A 21,060-nucleotide genomic window follows, 5' to 3' on the forward strand; every position below is an offset into this window, starting at 1 on the left:
TTTGTCATCACTGCACTACTCGCCTGTGCAGACACATAGTGTTCCCACTGCTTTGACACACTTATCATTCGATTTCACAAAAACTATTTGGCCCAAAAATTTGATTTTTACACGTCTTTTTGACTGATACCTTCCCCCCATAAATGACTTAATTTTGTTTCGATATTCAACGCAGTTATTATGCAGCATTAAATGTAGTAAACCATTGCACGAAATTTTGAAGAGTTTGCAGAGGTAGAAGTCCATAGCGTATACTTTCCGTATGGTCGATTTTTGTTGCCACAATGTCGAGAATTTTTATTTTTATTTTTTATTTTTTTTGGGGCGCACAACTTCAATGGTCATTAGCGCCCTGACTACTCTAAGAATGCACCGCGAGGCACAAGATGACAACAACAGCTAAAAGGGAAAACACGATAAAAGACAGACTGACAGGCATAGGATTAAAAAACAGCATCATCAAATGTCCTTAGCGAGGTTTGTCAAATTGATAAAACAAAGAACACGAGCAGCTGCTCGTGGGTCATCCGCTAAAATGGCATCGAAAGTATTTGGCAGGTGAAGATCGAGGCGCAGTGTGTTAAGATCTGGACAGGACAGTAAAATGTGTCTAACCGTCAGCAAGTGCCCACATGGGCAGAACAGCGCCGGCGCAGCCGTCAGCAGATGGCGATGGCTGAACCGGCAGTGTCCAATTCTTAACCGGGCTAAAATGACCTCCTCCCGCCGAGAAGGGCGTGAGGAGGACGTCCAAGCCACGGGAAGAGGTTTTAAGGCCCGAAGCCTGTTGTCGGTAAGTGCAGCCCAATCGGCATGCCACAGCGATACAATTCGCCGACAAATGACCCTGCTAAAATCGGACGAAGGGACACAACAAGAAGCTGTCCGAGGCTGGAGGACCGCAGCCTTGGCCGCGGCATCTGCAGCTTCGTTCCCAGGGATACCGACATGGCCAGGAACCCACATAAAGCTAACCGGAGAACCGACGTCCACCAGCTGCTGAAGAGAGCGTTGGATCCGGTGTACGAAAGGGTGAACCGGGTACGGATCACTGAGGTTCTGGATGGCGCTCAGGGAATCTGAGCAGATGACATAAGCAGAATGTCGGTGGCGGCAGATGTAAAGAACAGCCTGGTAGAGGGCAAAGAACTCAGCTGTGAAGACCGAACAATGGCCATGGAGCCGGTAGTTGAAACTTTGTGCCCCGACAATAAAGGGACACCCGACCCCGTCATTGGTCTTAGAGCCATCTGTATAAATGAAAGTCATGTTGATGAACTTCGAACGAAGTTCCAAAAAACGGGAGTGGTAGACCGAACCGGGGGTGACCTCTTTTGGGAGCGAGCTGAGGTCAAGGTGAACGCGGACCTGAGCCTGGAGCCAAGGTGGCGTGTGGCTCTCGCCCACTCTAAAGGTTGCAGGGAGTGAAAAATTAAGGTGTTGAAGGAGGCGACGAAAGCGAACTCCAGGGGGTAGCAGGGCAGAGACATACAACCCGTACTGACGGTCAAGAGAGTCGTCAAAAAAGGAACGATAAGACGGATGGTCGGGCATTGACAGTAGCCGACAGGCATACCGACAAAGCAGTATATCGCGCCGGTAGGTGAGTGGCAATTCGCCAGCCTCAGCATGAAGACTCTCTACAGGACTGGTATAAAATGCTCCGATCGCAAGTCGTAAACCCCGATGTTGTATGGAGTTGAGGCGGCGTAAGATGGATGGCCGTGCAGAGGAGTATACGAAGCTCCCATAATTCAGCTTGGAGCGGACGATCGACCGATATAGACGAAGTAGGACGGTTCGATCCGCTCCCCACGACATACCACTGAGAACACGGAGGACATTTAAAGAACGGGTACAACGGGCGGCCAAATATGACACATGTGGAGACCAGCTAAGTTTCCTGTCAAAGGTAAGGCCTAAAAATTTGGTTGTCTCCACGATTGGGAGAGCAACGGGACCGAGTCGTAAGGACGGTGGGAGAAACTCTTTGTAGCGCCAGAAGTTAATACAGACCGTCTTCTCGGCAGAAAAACGGAAGCCATTGGCGACACTCCAGGAGTAAAGACGGTCAAGAGAACGCTGAAGACAGTGCTCCAGGACACGTGTACACTGCGCGCTGCAATAGATGGTAAAATCGTCCACGAAAAGGGAGCCTGATACATCAGCTGGGAGGCAATCCATTATTGGATTGATCGCGATGGCGAAGAGAGCGACACTCAAAACTGAGCCCTGTGGCACCCCATTCTCCTGGCGAAAGGTGTCGGACAGGACAGAACCCACACGTACCCTGAACTGTCGATCCATTAAAAAGGAACAAATAAAAAGAGGGAGGCGACCGCGAAGGCCCCATGTATGCATGGTGCGGAGAATGCCCGCCCTCCAACAGGTGTCGTAAGCCTTCTCCAAATCAAAGAACACAGCCGCGGTCGGGCACTTCCGCAAGAAGTTATTCATAATGAAGGTCGACAAGGTAACCAGATGGTCAACAGCAGAGCGGCGCCTACGAAATCCACATTGTACATTGGTAAGTAGGCGTCGAGACTCGAGCAGCCAAACCAATCGAGAGTTAACCATTCGCTCCATCACTTTACAGACACAGCTGGTAAGCGAGATAGGTCGATAACTGGAAGGTAAGTGCTTGTCCTTCCCCGGCTTAGGAATCGGGACAACAATAGACTCGCGCCAGCATGCGGGAACATGTCCCTCAATCCAGATGCGATTGTATGTACGAAGAAGAAAACCTTTACCCGCAGGAGAAAGGTTCTTCAGCATCTGAATATGAATAGAATCTGCCCTGGAGCGGAGGACCGTGATCGGCCAAGTGCGTTTTCGAGTTCCCGCATGGTGAATGGGGCATTATAACTTTCACAATTCGAGGAGCAGAAGTTAGGTGGACTAGCCTCCTCTGGCTGTTTGCGGGGGAGGAAGGCAGGGTGGTAATTAGCGGAGCTCGAAACCTCTGCGAAAAAGCGGCCGAAGGCATTGGAGACAGCCTCAGGGGCCACAAGGACGTCATTCGCGACCTTCAAGCCAGAAACTGGTGAGTGGACCTTAGTGCCAGATAGCCGGCGCAGGCTACCCCAGACAACAGAAGAAGGAGTAAAACTGTTGAAGGTGCTTGTGAAAGCAGCCCAGCTGGCTTTCTTGCTTTCTTTGATAATACGACGACACTGAGCACGTAATCGTTTATAATTGATACAATTCGCCACTGTAGGGTGGCGTTTAAATGTGCGTAAAGCACGTCGATGAGCACGTAAAGCGTCTCTACATGCTGCGGTCCACCAGGGGACCGGTACGCGACGTGGAGAAGAAGGAGGGTGAGGTATGGAATATTCAGCAGCAGCGAGAATGACTTCCGTGAGGTGTGCGACCTGACGATCGCAGCTTGTGAAGGTTTGATCCTGAAAGGTCGCCCTGGAAGAGAAGAGCCCCCAGTCTGCCTTGGAGATGGTCCAATTAGAGAAGCACGGAGAGGGGGTATGCTGCAGGAGATGGATAACACACGGGAAGTGGTCGCTCGAATATGTATCAGAAAGTGCATACCACTCAAACCGGCGTGCAAGTTTGGGAGTACATATAGAGAGGTCTAAATGGGAATAGGTGTGAGATGTGTCCGAAAGAAAAGTAGGGGCGCCAGTATTGAGGCACACAAGATCGAGCTGGTTGAAAAGGTCTGCTAACAAGGAGCCCCTCGGGCAGGATGCTGGAGAGCCCCAAAGGGGATGGTGGGCATTGAAGTCTCCAGTTAACAAAAATGGTGCAGGTAGCTGAGCAATAAGTTGCATCACGTCTGCCCTGGTAACGGCAGATGACGATGGAGTGTAAACGGTACAAAAGGAAAACGTAAAAGTGGGGAGAGTAATGCGGATGGCAACTGCCTGCAGGCCGGTGTGCAACGTGATGGGATCGTAGTAAATATCATCCCGGACCAGCAACATAACCCCTCCATGAGCTGGGATACCTACCACAGGGGGTAGGTCAAAACGCAGAGAGGTGTAGTGTGCCAAGGCAATTTGATCGCATGGGCGTAGCTTCGTTTCCTGGAGGGCTACGACGAGCGGACGGTGCAAGCGGAGCAGCAACTTCAAGTCCTCTCGGTTGGAGCGAATGCTGCGAATATTCCAGTGCATAAGTGCCATCGTAAGAAAAGGAAGATGATAGAAGGGGTCACCTCGAAGGCTGCTTAGGGCCTGGCTTCGAGCGAGCACTGCCGCCGCTATCAGTAGGCGGACAGTCATCGTCCATTGGGTCTATAGGGTCATCGGCCATCTCGGGAGGATGGCCGGGAGGGGGAGCTTCCTCCGCCGGTGAACGGCCAGATGTACGGCTACCAGCGGTGCGGCCAGGCGAAACGGATGACGGCCTGGGGCGGCAACCGCTGGGTGGCGCAGGAGAAGAAATGCGCCGTGGCGGAGAAGGAGAACTGTGCTTCCTATGCGCCTTTTTGGAAGGACGTTTGGTGGAAGTACCGGTCGAAGGCTGGGAGGTCGAGGTACGGAGGAAGTCTGCACAGGATGGTTCCTTCTTGAAGGCCCGTGCATCTGACTTCGGGGTCTTCGTCTTAGCAGAAGCTGATGAAGGGGCTGGTGTCTGTGGGGTGATGAGAGGAAGAGGAGACGTCGACCGCGCAATCTTGGCACTGGCCGAACGGACGACCGTGGTGCTGAAGGTCAGATCGCATGTCTGGGTTGCTACCTCCCGGGTAGTCCGAGGAGAGGCGAGGACAGTACTGTATTTCCCCGCTGGGAGCAGCGTGGGCTTCCTACTAGCCAATAGCTTGCGAGCAGCCAAGGTGGACACTTTCTCTTTGACCCGAATTTCTTGGATACAGCGTTCTTCCTTATAGACAGGACAGTCGCAGGAGGATGCGGCATGGTCACCCTGACAGTTCACACAACGAGGAGACGGAGGTGGACAGTCACCCTCATGGGCATCCCTGCCACAAGTGACACATTTAGCCGCATTGGAACAAGACTGTTGAGTGTGATTGAAACGCTGACACTGGTAGCAGCGCGTAGGTGTCGGGACATAGGGGCGAACAGAAATAACCTCGTAGCCCGCCTTGATGCGCAATGGCAGCTTAACACTATCAAAGGTCAAGGAAAGTGTCCGGGTCGGTACAAGGTCATTGTTGACCTTTTTCATGACCCTATGGACAGCCGTCACGCCCTGCTGAGCGAGGAAAGATTGAAGCTCCTCGTCAGTCAATCCGTCGAGGGAGCTAGTATAGACTACACCACGAGACGAATTCAAAGTTCGGTGGGCCTCCACCCGGACAGGGAACGTGTACAGGAGTGTGGCCCGAAGCAGTTTTTGTGCCTGAAAGGCATTCTCAGTTTCTAGTAATAAGGTACCGTTACGCAACCTGGTACAAGATTTGACAGATCCGGCTATGGCATCTACGCCCTTCTGAATAACGAAAGGGTTGACAGAGGAAAAATCCTTTCCGTCCTCAGATCGAGAAACTACGAGGAACTGTGGGGCAGGCGGTAGTACTTTTGTCACTGTTGGCTGGTCACGTTTCCATTTTTGGGTCGAAGTCGAGAGAGATGGAGTAGAATCCATTGTGGAGGAATCCCCCATGATTGCCAGCGTCTCCGATGGCGCGCTCCTTCCTTGTGGGGACCCTCTCAGAGGGCACTCCCGCCTTAGGTGAATGTTTACACCTCAGGTCACACCTCCCGAGACACAGACGGAGGGACCAATCGGCATGGTCAGAAGGTGTCAGCTCAGGCAATCACCCCTCCCCGAGCCTGGCCTTTACCAGGGGGTACGCGCGTGCCTTACATGTCTACCCAGGGCGGGGACTTACGCGTTACCCCGTCACCGGCTACACGTGCGAACGCGTGGGTCGGCCTTCAGGCACGCACAGGGAGGAAGAAAGAAGAGGAAAAAGAAGAGAGAGGGAGAAAGAGGACAGACTGTCTCAAACGCCGAGGCGGAGACCAGAGAAGGCAAGGAGAAGAAGGCAATGAGAAGGCAAGGAGAAGAAGGCAATGAGAAGGCAAGGAGAAGAAGGCTATGAGAAGGCAAGGAGAAGTCAAGGGAAAGAGTAAGGAAGACAGTGAGGTGGAGAAGAGCAAAGAAAGGAACCAACAAAGGAAGGAAGAAACGAGAAGTGAAAAACCAGAAAGACCACAATTATAGGTCGTGGAACCGTCCGTCTCCGGACGCAGGCGCTAACTACCCCCGTGAGGGGGATGGACTCCTTTTAGTCGCCTCTTACGACAGGCAGGAATACCTCGGGCCTATTCTAATCCCCGGACCCGCAGGGGGGGATGTCGAGAATGAAATGTGGACAAGATACCTAAATTTCATATAAAATTTACTGTATAACAATATCTCATTTAATTTAAGTACGACATAGGTGTCGTATGTAATATTGAGAAATATTCCGTCTTTCGCGACTGTATTAAAATTATTATTTACACCAGACGCGTTTGGCTTTATTTTACAGCACTTCAATCAAGGAAAGGTATGGTACATACACAATGGTACTCATGTTCTCTTTCTTGTTTTTGTTCCACTGTCGCAGTTTTACCAATGGTACTGAAATATATTCCTCTTCTGCAACTGTAATAAGGGACTTATTTAGACCAGACGCGTTTCTCTCTTTTGAAGCATCTTCAGTGGACAGTATTTTGTCTCCTCCATTGCCAAGTCACCTTTCGTAGTTTTGTGCTGCGGTAACACAATATTCAACGTTTGTGTTGGCAGATCAGTGTTTTAGCAAATAAATGATGTTTGTGTGTGCCACACACAAAAATTATATTTGACATAGCTCAGAGCACTTCACTGATAGACGGTATATTCAAGTCCTAATGTTTTTGTAAGTCCACAGTTTTGTTTAATGTATTTTGTCTACTTCCTTTTGATTGATTGAAGTGCTTTAAAATAAAGCCAAACGTGCTCAGTGTAAATAAAACTTTTGTTACAGTCGCGAAAGACGGAATATTTCTCAATATTACATATGACACCTATGTGGTACTTAAATGAGCTATTGTTATACAGTAAATTTTATATGAAATTTAGGTTTCTTGTCCACATTTCATTCTCAACATTGTGGCAACTAAAATCGACCATACGGAAAGTATACTCTATGGACTTTTACCTCTGCAAACTCTTCAAAATTTCGTGCAATGGTTTACTATATTTAATGCTGCATAATAACTGCGTTGAACATCGAAACAAAATTAAGTCATTTATGGGGGGAAGGTATCAGTCAAAAAGATGTGTAAAAATCAAATTTTTGGGCCAAACAGTTTTTGTGGAATCACTGATAAGAGTGTCAAAGCAGTCAGAACACGATGTGTCTGCACAGGTGAGCAGTGCAGTGACAAAATCGCGCACAGCGCGGAATGCAGGGAGCACGTCTTTGTAGCGGCGAAAGGGTTAATGCGGCCGTGGTGGCTTTACTTCATGAACTGCGTGCTCCCCCCTAAACGTAAGCTTGCGAACTATGCTATACTATGGCGCTGCTTCTATTGGCGCGTGCGTCGTGTGCAACTGGCAACGCAGCAATCTCCCGCGTCTGGGCGGGCATGCGCGAGCCGCCAAGATAAAAAAATTGAACTATAGCAGTTCAGAGGGAGGCAGCCAGTTTGCCAGCTGGTTATATGGGAGGGAGGGGTGGCAGCTGCATGCGCTAAGCCTACAATGCAGGGTTGTCAGAGACAGTTGGGCGCAGCGCAAGCTGAAGGTGACATATGGGTGTGAATTGGAAGAGGGTGACAGGACAGAGGAAGGTGAAACTGTTAGGTGGAGGGTGAGAAGACAACAGGTTACTGGAGATTGAGGGAAAGATGATTATGTGAGCGAAGGATGTGTGGCAAGGATAACTCCCACTGTGTAGTTCAGGAAAGCTGTTGTTGGAGGACAGCTGATTTGTTGTCTGTTTTGCTTTAGGGTGCAGAAAACAACTGGGGTCTTACGCGACCAAGTCAAAACTATAGAACACAAACACCGAGAGGAGTTAAATGACTACACATCAGTCCCAATTGGCATAACACAAGACAGCTAAAAACAGGCACGTGAAATAAGGGCTAAAAAAGTCACCGTACCTAAACAGAGGTCCAAATCTAAAAATTAGATGGTCTTTGCCATATTGATTTGGTGGATAAAAAGTAAAACGTAATGAACAGCCCGTGCGTCATTTGCTAGAATGACTGATAAATGAGTCAGCAAATCCAAGCAGGAATGTAAGTAGTTAAAAAAATGGGCATTCCATAAAGAAAAGGCGGACAGTTAAAACTTGGGCACAATGTGTACAAAGTGGTGGGGTAGCACTACTTAGCAAATGATGATGGCTAAAAAGGCAGTGCCCAATATGCAGCTGAGTTAAAATAATCTCCTCCTGGCGGGAGGGCCGAGAGGAGGTCGTCCAAGCCACTGGGAGAGGCTTGATAAGCCAAAGCGTATTCCCGAGAATGGAAGACCATTGGCGATGCCAAAGGGACACCACCTCCTAACATACAGAAACACAGAGATCATCAGAGGGAATATATGTACTCGCAAGCTGAGGTATGAGGACTGCAACCTTGGCAGCGGCCTCGTTTCCTGGCAGACCGACATGACCAGGAACCCACAGAAACATCACACTGCATCCACCAAGAGTGAGAAAGTGACAATTTTCCCGGACCCGCTGCACTAAGGGATGGGCAATGTACAGCACACACAGACTTTGAAGGGCACTGAGTGAGTCTGAGCAGAGGACACAATTGAGAAGGCTATGTCACAGAATGTATTTCATGGACTGATACAAGGCGAAGAGCTCAGCTATAAATACTGAGGGATGTGCCAGAAGCCGATATCGAAAAACAAAGGAGCAAATGACAAAAGCACATCCGACCCCACAGTCAGTTCGAGAGTCATCAGTGTATACAAAGGTACTATCGTGAAGTTCTATGCCAGAGTCATGAAACTGAAGGCGATAGACCGAGGCTGGAGTAGTGTCCCTAGGAAGCAAATGAAGGCCAAGGTTAACATGAGCCGCTTCATGAAGCCAGTGTGGTAAAGGGATCGCACACACTGGGACAGTTGCAGGTAGTGTGATGTTAAGCCACTGTAGCAAGTGCCGAAAGTGGACTCCAGAAGGTAACCGAGAAGAGGGACGAGCCCCATACTGACAATCCAAGGAATCATCAAAGGAGGCGGCATAGGAGGGATGGCTATGCATGACAGACTAATGGCAAGCATACCAGCTAAGGAGAAAGTCACTGCAGTAGGACAGTGGTAGTTCAGCAGCTACAGCATACAGACTCTCAACCGTGCTGGTGTAATAGGCAACCGTGGCCAAATGGAGGCAATGATGGTGGATACTGTTGAGATGGTGTGAGAAGGATAGGCACACAGACACATAAACAAAGCACACATAATTGAGTTTTGAATGGACAAGGGACCAGTAAAAGCGGAGGAGGATGGTTCGATAGGCACCCCAGGAAGCATCATTGAGGACACGTAGGACACTGAGGAACCGCATACAGTCGGCTGCTGGGTAAGATACATGGGAGGACCAAGAGAGATTCCTATCAATCACGAGCCCCAGGAATTTCGTAGTTTCAGCAAACAGAAGGGCAACAGGCCCAAGATGTAGAGATGGTGGGAGAAAAAATTTGCACCACCAGAAATTCATACGGACGGTTTTGTCAGTGGAAAAGCGAAAGCCATTGTCGATGCTCCAGGAGTAAAGACGATCAAGACAGCACTGAAGACGCCCCTCAGTAAGACAGGTCCGTGGAGAACTGCAATAGATGGCAAAATCGTCAACAAAAAGGGAGTCAGATATGCCTGGCAGGCAGTTTTAAATCCTCTTTGTGGGATCGAAGGAGACGAACGTTCCATTGGAGGAGAGTCACGAAGGGGTGTCACCTCGGCGGCTGCCGAGTGACAGCGGGGAAAGAGTTGCTACTACAGTGCACAGAAGCAGGAAGATCATGCTTCATGGGGTCCACAGAAGCATCAGCTTGCTTGTGCAGTCAGTCTGTGGAATCCAAGACTGAAAAACAATTATTAGTGTGTACCGCTGACATGAAGGCCGGCCAGGCTAAGGTATCACGTGGCGACACCATCGCAGAGGATCTTCAAGATGGCGAAGGAGAAGACCGTTTGCCTTTGGTGAGCTTCTTTGAGCCTTTCTGGTTAGTGGAAGACTCGGGTGTTGTTTAGAGGGACAGAGGAAGTCTTTGTGAGAGTACTCCTTCTATCCTTTCCGGCCTACCAGTTGTGTAGCTGGTGTCTTCACCCCTTGAGGCAAGAGTTTGACGACTTGTTGTACAGCTGGACGGAGGGATTGCTATGCTACCTAGACACTGGGTGATTTCACAGCCTCAGAGCTGAATTGGAGGTCACGTGTTTGCATGGGCATGTCCTTCATGGAGTGAAGGGTAAGAAGAACAGAACTATAGGTACCAGATGGGAGAACATAGGGTTTGCAACTGGCCAGTTAACTTGCGAGCGACTGGGTAAGGCACCTTTTCCTTCACCCGGATCTCTTGAACAGCCCGCTTATCAAGATACCCGGGACAACCCCGAGAGGAGGCAGCATGGCTGACATTGCAGTTGATACAGTGGGGAGAAGGAGGTGGACAATCGCCCTCGTGTGCATCCCTACCACAGGTAACATATTTGGCTGGGTGTCGACAAGACGTTCTAGTGCGGTTGAAACAATGACATGGTAGCAGTGCTTCGGGTTTGGAATGTATGTACGGCCGGACTATGATAATTTCATAGCCTGCTTTGAGCTTGGGTGGAAGCACCACTCTATCAGAGGTGAGAAAGAGATACCAGGTGGGCACTAAGGAGGAATCTACCTTTTTCATTATACGATGGACGACAAAGACACCGTAATGAGAGAGGTAAGATTGGATTTCAGCCTCGGTTAGACCGTTGAGCAGCCTGGTGTAAATTACACCACAGGAAGAATTCAAAGTTCTATGGGCTTCAGCACGAATAGGGTAACCTACATTTACGTTTTGTAGCTGTTGAGTGGGAAGATGACTGATTCATCGGGAGGAAATCCCCTATGATTGCCAGCGTTTCCGATGGTGCGCTGCTTCCAAATGAGGGCACTCTCTCACAAGGGGGTGCACCCGCCTTAGGTGATTGTTCACACCTCAGGTCATATCCCCTGAACACCTGACAGAGGGACCAATCAGCAATTTGGGAAGGTTACAGCTCGGGCAATTACCCCTCCCTGGGCCTGGCCTGTACAAGGGGGTACATGAGAACCCCACCTGTCGACCCGGGGCTGGGAATTATGCATTACCCAGTCACCTGCTACATGTCAAACGTATGGGCCAGCCTTCAGGAGCACACAAGGAGGAAGAAGAAAAAGAGGATCCTCAAACAACTAAGCGAAGGAACAAGAATAGAAGGCAAACAATGAAAGAAAAATGGAGCGAAAAATAAAAATGAAACTGTTCGTACGTCAATGACAGAATGTAGAACAATCCCAACAACACTACAAACATGTTCCCCAAGGGAGGCGAAAAAGAATAACAAGAGGATAGACATGCAGCACAAAAGAGAAAAAATGCTGCACCTTGATCTATTACAGGGATATGATACCGGTGGCAAGGGGATAGGGGGTGGGAGATGGACTAGGATGTTGTGTAGGTTGCGTGGGTGACAAAACATCACTTTAGGAGATGTGAGAAGGATCTTGGGTAGGAGGTATCTCATTTCAGGGCACGATAGGAGATAATTAAAAACCCTGACAAAGGTTATGGTTAAGTTGTTTCAAGTCCAGGGTGATACTGGGTGATGAGGGGGATGCTTCTTTGTAGCTGATTCTTGGGATGGTGGTACGACTGGGGGCATGTGCGGATATGTCACAGGAAATCTGTTTGTGGGCTAGGTTCGAGGGTAGTGCCTGTCTATGGTCTTCACGAGACCTTCAGCTTATTTGGCAAGGGAGTTCTTGTTACTGCAGGTAAGTCTTCCACAAGTGCCTAGACTATGGGCGGAGGGGGGGGGGGGGATTTTTTGACATGGAAGGGATGACAGCTGTTGAAACGCAGGTGCCGTTGGTGGTTAGTCAGTTTAGCATGGACAGAAGTGAGGATGGAACTATCTGAGAGGTGGTGGCCAACAACCAGGAAGGTGGGTTGAAGAGGACTGAACATGCCACCCCTCCTTGCTGCATTCATAGTCAGCAAACCCACTGCCTCCCTCCATGCCACTAGCCATGAACTCCCATCACTCCCCATCTCCCACCTCTACACACCCTAAACCACAGAAGCACCACAACAATCCAGTCCATATGCCAAAAATTCAGCACTGGCACTGTGCATCCAATCCAGCTAGAGCCACAAAGGCCATAGGTAGGTAATGTGTGTGTGTGTGTGTGTGTGTGTGTGTGTGTGTGTGTGTGTGTGTGTGTGTGTGAGAGAGAGAGAGAGAGAGAGAGAGAGAGAGAGAGAGAGAGAGAGAGAGAGGGGGGGGGGGGGGGGAGGTTTACGATAGCTTGGTAAAGGATTACTCCAAAAGCTAGCAAGTTTTCTTCCTTTTTGTGTGAGCCTATCGACATCTCAATGCTTCTCCTTATCAGTGAGTGGTCTCTCCTTTAATCCAAAAGTATTAACAAATAAGGGATTAATATGAAACATGAGTGGAATAGTAAGAAGAAAACAGCCACACCAAAAATTATATCTACACTCTAATTACAATCAAAGCAAGAGATATATGTAACTTACCGTCCGGTTAATGACAACACCAAAGTAATCAACAAGACTCTCCCCATAGAAAAAGTAGTTAGATGTAATTAAAAAATACCAAGATAGTGATCGAAACCATGGAAGATTATGAACTCTGTACACAGCATAACCAATGTTGATAATTTCTTCGAAGCATTTCACTTGTACAAGAAGGGTCTGCAAAGTAGTAAGTAAACAGAGAAAAGTTAAACATTACAAAACATTGATATGGAGCAGCAGTATAATTCTTAATATATACATAAATGTACTTACTGTAACCATGAGAGCAAGAGGCCCACTGTATATAAGTAGACAAAACCCAGCAATCATTACTAACGAAAATAAACCTCTTATCACCCAGTTCCGCCATCTGCAAAGCATAATAATTGTGATTAATAAAAGGACATGATGTAAAATGATGAGAAAGGGTATTTGATCATATTACATGTTTTATACAAGATTCTTCACCTGTCTGAAAGTCCACTAAGAGCAGAGTTTAGTACTTCAGGTGTTTTATCCGTTCCCTGTGGGACTATCTTCGCTACTTCTTCAACATACTTTTCTTCAGGGCTTTTATCATCTTCTGAATCAACATCTTCCTTCTGTTAAAATTTAAAATAAAAAGCATATATTGTGAAGATTTGCTCAGTACGAATACTATTTAAGATATAAGTTGGCAAGTAAGTCCTGTAGCATAAAACCTATGAACATAAATTGACAACAAAATAAAAAGACTATGATTTTTCACTGTAGACAAGTCTTTTCAATAGGACTGCATCATTATTAGCTTCAATATAAGCTGTGTGCCATTAAGAATTAGTGTATGGCAAAATGTGTATCTTACTTTGCGAAAAAGTTAGCAGTGGATCTTTTGCAGGCATCTGAAATTAAAATTAAAATAAGGACACTCTCTTCAGGGCAATTAAATTTATTACGTATCTTTGTCATTATCTGTAACTGTACTAAACATCTAATATGCATGGAATGTTTTTCTCATCTATAAATTTGCATCCAAGTACATACACATAATCCTACGAAAGCTTTATTTGAGCACAAACTTGTTCAAACTGATGACACTTTTGACTGTACATGTCATACATGTTAGGAAGGAATATAAGACACTCTTCCCTCCTGTCTTTCACTGAAAATCTACCTCTCAACTTCAAACATGATTACACCGTTCTCAGAACATCTAATTGCCAAAGATTAAGAACAGTTTCTCAATGTAACTAGAAAAAAAGTAAACAATCTCTTTGGTGTTATATGGATCAAAAGTCAGCTACCTTGTTCAAATGGATATGCGCATCCACATCCTGAAAATAAGTGATCAAAAATGCTTTTTCCTCATACCAAAATTATACACAATGAAACTGGGTACAAAGACATGATATCATTGGCCTCCAAAGACTAGTCAAAATAAATTCATAGAAGGCAGATAACAGAACAATCATTATATGTAAAAGAAAAACTAAAAACGGAATCTATAAAAGATACTCAGCATAGTGCAGCAACTTTCAGAAAGGCAGTTATTTACTGTTCGATTTTTCACAGTCAGCCTGAGGAATAAACTAAGTGTATCCTCAACAATACCTGGCAAAGAATCTGTGAAGCCAAACAAAATTTTGTAAATTACTTACATAGACAGAAAGTTATCAATATTGTCACAGCCTGACTTCCTAGGATGTGTTTCAATGATGAGAGACACACTGGTATCCATACAACTACATGGATACTCTACAAATCACATTTGAGTGCCTGGCAGAGGCTTCATCGAACCACCTTCACAATTCTCTATTGTTCCAATCTCGTACAGTGCGCGGAGAGAATTAATACCTATATCTTTCCGTACGAGCTCTGATTTCCCTTATTTTATCATGGTGATCGTTCCTCCTTAGGTAGGCCGGTGTCAACAATATATTTTCGCATTTGGAGGAGAAAGTTGCTGATTGGAATTTTGTGAAAAGACTCCATCGCAACGAAAAAGTTTTTCTTTTAATGATTTCTAGCCTAAATCCTCTATCATTTCTGTGACACTCTCCTCCATATTTCACGATAATACAAAACGTGCTTCCTTTGTTTGAACTTTTTCAATGTACTCTGTCAGCCCTATCTGGTAAGGATCCCATATCATGCAGCAGGATTCTAAAAGAGGACGGACAAGCATGGTGTCGGCAGTCTTCTTAGTAGGCCTGTTACATTTTCGAAGTGTCCTGTCAATAAAACGCAGTCTTTGGTTAGCCTTCCCCACAACATTTTCTATGTCTTCCTTCCAATTTACGTTGTTCGTAATTGTAATACCTAGGTATTTAGTTGAATTTACAGCTTTTAGATTAGACTGATTTATGGCGTATCCGAAGTTTAACGAGTTCCTTTTAGCACTTAGGTGGATGACCTCACACTTTTCGTTATTTAGGGTCAACTGCCATTTAGATATCTTTTCTAAATTGTTTTGCAGTTTGTTTTGATCTTCTGATAACTTCATTAGTCGATAAATGACAGCATCATCTACAAACAACCAAAGACGGCTGTTCAGATTGTATCCAATATTGTTTATATAGATAAGGAACAGCAAAGGGCCTATAACACTACCTTGGGGAACGCCAGAAATCACTTCTGTTTTACTCAATGACTTTCCTTCAAGTGCTACGAACTGTGACCTCTCTCACAGGAAATCACAAATCCAGTCACATAACTGAGACGATATTCCGCAAGCATGCAATTTCACTACGAGCCACTTGTGTGGTACGGTGTCAAAAACCTGCTGGAAATCCAGAAATACGGACTCAATCTGAAATCCCTTGTCAATAGCACTCAACATTTCATGTGAATAAACTGCTAGTTGTGTTTCACAGAATGATGTTTTCTAAACCCATGTCGACTGTGTGTCAATAGATCATTTTCTTTGAGGCAATTCACAATGTTCGAACCCAATATATGTTCCAAAATCCTGCTGCATATTGACGTTAACGATATAGGCCTGCAATTTAGTGGATTACTCCTACTACCTTTCTTGAATATTGGTGTGACCTGTGCAACTTTCCAGTCTTTGCATACGGATCTTTCGTCGAGCGAATGATTGTATACGATTGTTAAGTATGGAGCTAATTCATCAGCATACTCAGAAAGGAACCTTATTGGTATACAGTCTGGACCACAAAACTTGCTTTTATTAAGTTTCACTACTCCAAGGATATTTACTTCTAGGTTACTGAAGAGGGGCAGCAGCCTTTTCAGTAGTTGTAAGGGCAACAGTCTGGATGATTGACTGATCTGGCCTTGTAACAATAACCAAAACGGCATTGCTGTACTGGTACTGCGAACGGCTGAAAGCAAGGGGAAACTACGGCCGTAATTTTTCCCGAGGGCATGCAGCTTTACTGTATGATTAAATGATGATGGCGTCCTCTTGGGTAAAATATTCCGGAGGTAAAATAGTCCCCCATTCGGATCTCCGGGCGGAGACTACTCAAGAGGATGTCGTTATCACAAGAAAGAAAACTGGCGTCCTACGGATCGGAGCGTGGAATGTCAGATACCTTAATCGGGCAGGTAGGTTAGAAAATTTAAAAAGGGAACTGGATAGGTTAAAGTTAGATACAGTGGGAATTAGTGAAGTTCAGTGGCAGGAGGAACAAGACTTCTGGTCAGGTGACTACAGGGTTATAAACACAAAGTCAAATAGGGGTAATGCAGGAGTAGGTTTAATAATGAATAGGAAAATAGGAATGCTGGTAAGCTACTACAAACAGCATAGTGAACGCATTATTGTGGCCAAGATAGACACGAAGCCCATGCCTACTACAGTAGTACAAGTTTATATGCCAACTAGCTCTGCAGATGACGAAGAAATTGAAGAAATGTATGATGATATAAAAGAAATTATTCAGATAGTGAAGGGAGACGAAAATTTAATAGTCATGGGTGACTGGAATTCGAGTGTAGGAAAAGGGAGAGAAGGAAACGTAGTAGGTGAATATGGATTGGGGCTAAGAAATGAAAGAGGAAGCCGCCTGCTAGAATTTTGCACAGAGCACAACTTAATTATAGCTAACACTTGGTTTAAGAATCATGATAGAAGGTTGTATACATGGAAGAACCCTGGAGATACTAAAAGGTATCAGATAGATTATATAATGGTAAGACAGAGATTTAGGAACCAGGTCTTAAATTGTAAGACATTTCCAGGGGCAGATGTGGACTCTGACCACAATCTATTGGTTATGACCTGTAGATTAAAACTGAAGAAACTGCAAAAAGGTGGGAATTTAAGGAGATGGGACCTGGATAAACTGAAAGAACCAGAGGGTGTACAGAGTTTTAGGGAGAGCATAAGGGAACAATTGACAGGAATGGGGGAAAGAAATACAGTAGAAGAAGAATGGGTAGCTTTGAGGGATGAAGTAGTGAAAGCAGCAGAGGATCAAGTAGGTAAAAAGACCAGGGCTCTTAGAAATCCTTGGGTAACAGAAGAAATATTGAATTTAATTGATGAAAGGAGAAAATATAAAAATGCAGTTAATGAAGCAGGCAAAAAGGAATACAAACGTCTCAAAAATGAGATCGACAGGAAGTGCAAAATGGCTAAGCAGGCATGGCTAGAGGACAAATGTAAGGGTGTAGAGGCTTATCTCACTAGGGGTAAGATAGATACTGCCTACAGGAAAATTAAAGAGACCTTTGGAGATAAGAGAACCACTTGTATGAACATCAAGAGCTCAGATGGAAACCCAGTTCTAAGCAAAGAAGGGAAAGCAGAAAGGTGGAAGGAGTATATAGAGGGACTATACAAGGGCGATGTACTTGAGGACAATATTATGGAAATGGAAGAGGATGTAGATTAAGATGAAATGGGAGATACGATACTGCGTGAAGAGTTTGACAGAGCACTGAAAGACCTGAGTCGAAACAAGGCCCCCGGAGTAGACAACATTCCATTGGAACTACTGACGGCCTTGGGAGAGCCAGTCCTGACAAAACTCTACCATCTGGTGAGCAAGATGCATGAAACAGGCGAAATACCCTCAGACTTCAAGAAGAATATAATAATTCCAATCCCAAAGAAAGCAGGTGTTGACAGATGTGAAAATTACTGAACAATCAGTTTAATAAGCCACAGCTGCAAAATACTAACACGAATTCTTTACAGACGAATGGAAAAACTAGTAGAAGCCGACCTCGGGGAAGATCAGTTTGGATTCCATAGAAATACTGGAACACGTGAGGCAATACTGACCTTACGACTTATCTTAGAAGAAAGATTAAGGAAAGGCAAATCTACGTTTCTAGCATTTGTAGACTTAGAGAAAGCTTTTGACAATGTTGACTGGAATACTCTCTTTCAAATTCTAAAGCTGGCAGGGGTAAAATACAGGGAGCGAAAGGCTATTTACAATTTGTACAGAAACCAGATGGCAGTTATAAGAGACGAGGGACATGAAAGGGAAGCAGTGGTTGGGAAGGGAGTGAGACAGGGTTGTAGCCTCTCCCCGATGTTATTCAATCTGTATATTGAGCAAGCAGTAAAGGAAACAAAAGAAAAATTCGGAGTAGGTATTAAAATCCATGGAGAAGAAATAAAAACCTTGAGGTGTGCCGATGACATTGTAATTCTGTCAGAGACAGCAAAGGACCTGGAAGAGCAGTTGAACGGAATGGACAGTGTCTTGAAAGGAGGATATAAGATGAACATCAACAAAAGCAAAACAAGGATAATGGAATGTAGTCGAATTAAGTCGGGTGATGCTGAGGGAATTAGATTAGGAAATGAGACACTTAAAGTAGTAAAGGAATTTTGCTATTTGGGGAGCAAAATAACTGATGATGGTCGAAGTAGAGTGGATATAAAATGTAGACTGGCAATGGCAAGGAAAGTGTTTCTGAAGAAGAGAAATTTGTTAACATCGAGTATAGATTTAAGTGTCAGGAAATCATTTCTGAAAGTATTTGTATGGAGTGTAGCCATGTATGGAAGTGAAACATGGACGGTAAATAGTTTGGACAAGAAAAGAATAGAAGCTTTCGAAATGTGGTGCTACAGAAGAATGCTGAAGATTAGATGGGTAGATCACATAACTAATGAGGAAGTATTGAATAGGATTGGGGAGAAGAGAAGTTTGTGGCACAACTTGACCAGAAGAAGGGATCGGTTGGTAGGACATGTTCTGGGGCATCAAGGGATCACCAATTTAATATTGGAGGGCAGCGTGGAGGGTAAAAATCGTAGGGGGAGACCAAGAGATGAATACACTAAGCAGATTCAGAAGGATGTAGGTTGCAGTAAGTACTGGGAGATGAAGAAGCTTGCACAGGTTAGAGTAGCATGGAGAGCTGCATCAAACCAGTCTCAGGACTGAAGACCACAACAACAGGTTACTCATGTTGGCATCAAACCAGTCTCAGGACTGAAGACCACAACAACAGGTTACTCATGTTGGCAGGTGTTCTCGATTCGAATTCTGGAATATTTACCTCATCTTCTTTTGTGAAGGCATTTCGGAAGGCTGTGTTTAGTAACTCTGCTTTGGCAGCACTGTCTTTGATAGTATCTCCATTACTATTGTGCTGATAAGGCACTGATTGTTTCTTGCCACTAACATACTTCACATACGACCAGAATCTCTTTGGATTTTCTGCCAGGTTTCAAAACAAAGTTTCGTTGTGGAAACTGTTATAAGCATCTCGCATTGAAGTCCGCGCAAAATTTCAAGCTTCTGTAAAAGATCACCAATCTTGGGGATTTTGCATCTGTTTAAATTTGGCAGGTTTGTTTAGTTGTGTCTGCAACAGTGTTCTAACCTGTTTTGTGTATCAAGGAGGATCAGCTCCGTCATCTGTTAAATTATTTGGTATAAATCTCTCAATTGCTGCTGATACTATTTCTTTGAATTTAAGCCACATCTGGTCTACACTTGGTTGGTTGGTTGGTTGGTTGGTTTAAAGGTGGGAGAAGGGACCAAACTATGAGGTCATCAGTCCCTTGTTCCTAACAGAACAGTGCCACAAGTTTGAGTATAAAGCGAACGAAACATATCACACAAAACGGAAAGAAAGGAAAAGCCACAAGAATGAAGGGAAGGCAACGAACACTAAAAGGAACAAAAGAGGACAAAAAAACAGAGACGCTAGAAACAGAAGAGAGTAAAACATGAAAGCAGATTACAGTGGCTGGCCAACCAGAAGAATAAAAAGGGAAAGCCAGCCACTCTGCAACACATTAAAACCTCCATCCTAAAAGCACTAGGGCGGAAGACACAGAGGGACAAGGGACATGTGCTAAAACCGACATAGAAGTATAAAACCCACTCTCATGGATAAAACGTAAAACTAAAGCTGCTGTGGAGGCAACACCGAAGGCAGAGTGCTGGGAAAGTTAAAAATCTGCCACAGAGCGGCTAAAAGTGGGCAGTCCAGTAAGAGGTGGACAACTGTCATTTGGGAGCTACAGCGACACTGAGGTGGGTCCTCGTGACAGAGTAGGTATCCATGGGTTAGCCACGTATGGCTAATGTAGAGGCGGCAGAGGACAACTGATGCCCTGCGAGAGGTCCGCATGGAAGACTTCCACACATTCATAGTCTCCTTAATGACACACAGTTTGTTACACGTGCTGTTATGCCATTCCATCTCCCAAAGCTGGAAAACCCTGCGGTGTAAGATAGCTTGCAGGTCAGCTTCGGAGATGCTTATTTCCAGAAGCGGTTTCCACGTCGCCAGTTTGGCCAGCCTGTTGGCAAGTTCGTTGCCGGGAACTGCAATGTGTCCTGGGGTCCATACAAACACCACAGAGCGGCGGGCCTGTTCCAGGGCATAGATAGACTCCTGAATGGATGCTGCCAGAGGGTGACAAGGGTAGCACTAGTCGATAGCTTGTAGGCTGCTCAATGAGTCCGTACATAGGAGAAATGACTCGCCAGGGCATGAGCGGATGTACTCAAGAGCATGGGATATGGCTGCCAGCTCTGCAGTGAAAACACTGCAGCCAACTGGCAAGGAGTGAATATGTCCTCCATGAACATATGCAAAGCCTATGCGACCATCAGCCACTGAGAAGTCGGTGTAAACCACTTCAGAGCCCCGGAACACATCAAGAATCGAGAGTAAGTGAAAGCACAGAGCGGTGGGGTTAACGGAGTCCTTAGGGCCATGCAAAAGGTCCAGACGAAGCTGCAGCCAAGGCGTGCACCATGGAGGCGTATGTGAATGGGCTGCAAGCAGAGGTGGTCAAGGGAAGGACTCCAGTTAGGAGAGAAGGGACCACATGCGAACCACAATCGTCAGCCTCGATCTGTGCCACCGATGCGGGAGATGGACTGACATGGGCGGGAAAAGCAGACGATTATTCGGATGCGCATGGGAACTTTGAATG

The 21,060-nt window shown here is 45.8% G+C and overlaps 1 protein-coding gene across 1 annotated transcript in view; it reads right to left on the minus strand.

Annotated features, from left to right (window-relative positions):
- Positions 1–21,060, minus strand: part of LOC126100406 (phosphatidate cytidylyltransferase, photoreceptor-specific) — a 115,687-nt gene that overhangs the window by 74,321 nt on the left and 20,306 nt on the right. The window contains exons 2-4 of the mRNA XM_049910999.1: positions 13,164–13,297; positions 12,969–13,065; positions 12,696–12,872 (exon numbers count right to left, since the gene is read on the minus strand). Of these exons, the coding sequence (XP_049766956.1) occupies positions 12,696–12,872; positions 12,969–13,065; positions 13,164–13,297 (408 nt within the window). The remainder of the gene's footprint in view (positions 1–12,695; positions 12,873–12,968; positions 13,066–13,163; positions 13,298–21,060) is intronic.

This window comes from Schistocerca cancellata, chromosome 9, assembly GCF_023864275.1.
Source record: "Schistocerca cancellata isolate TAMUIC-IGC-003103 chromosome 9, iqSchCanc2.1, whole genome shotgun sequence".
In the NCBI taxonomy this organism is placed as follows: Eukaryota; Metazoa; Arthropoda; class Insecta; order Orthoptera; family Acrididae; genus Schistocerca; species Schistocerca cancellata.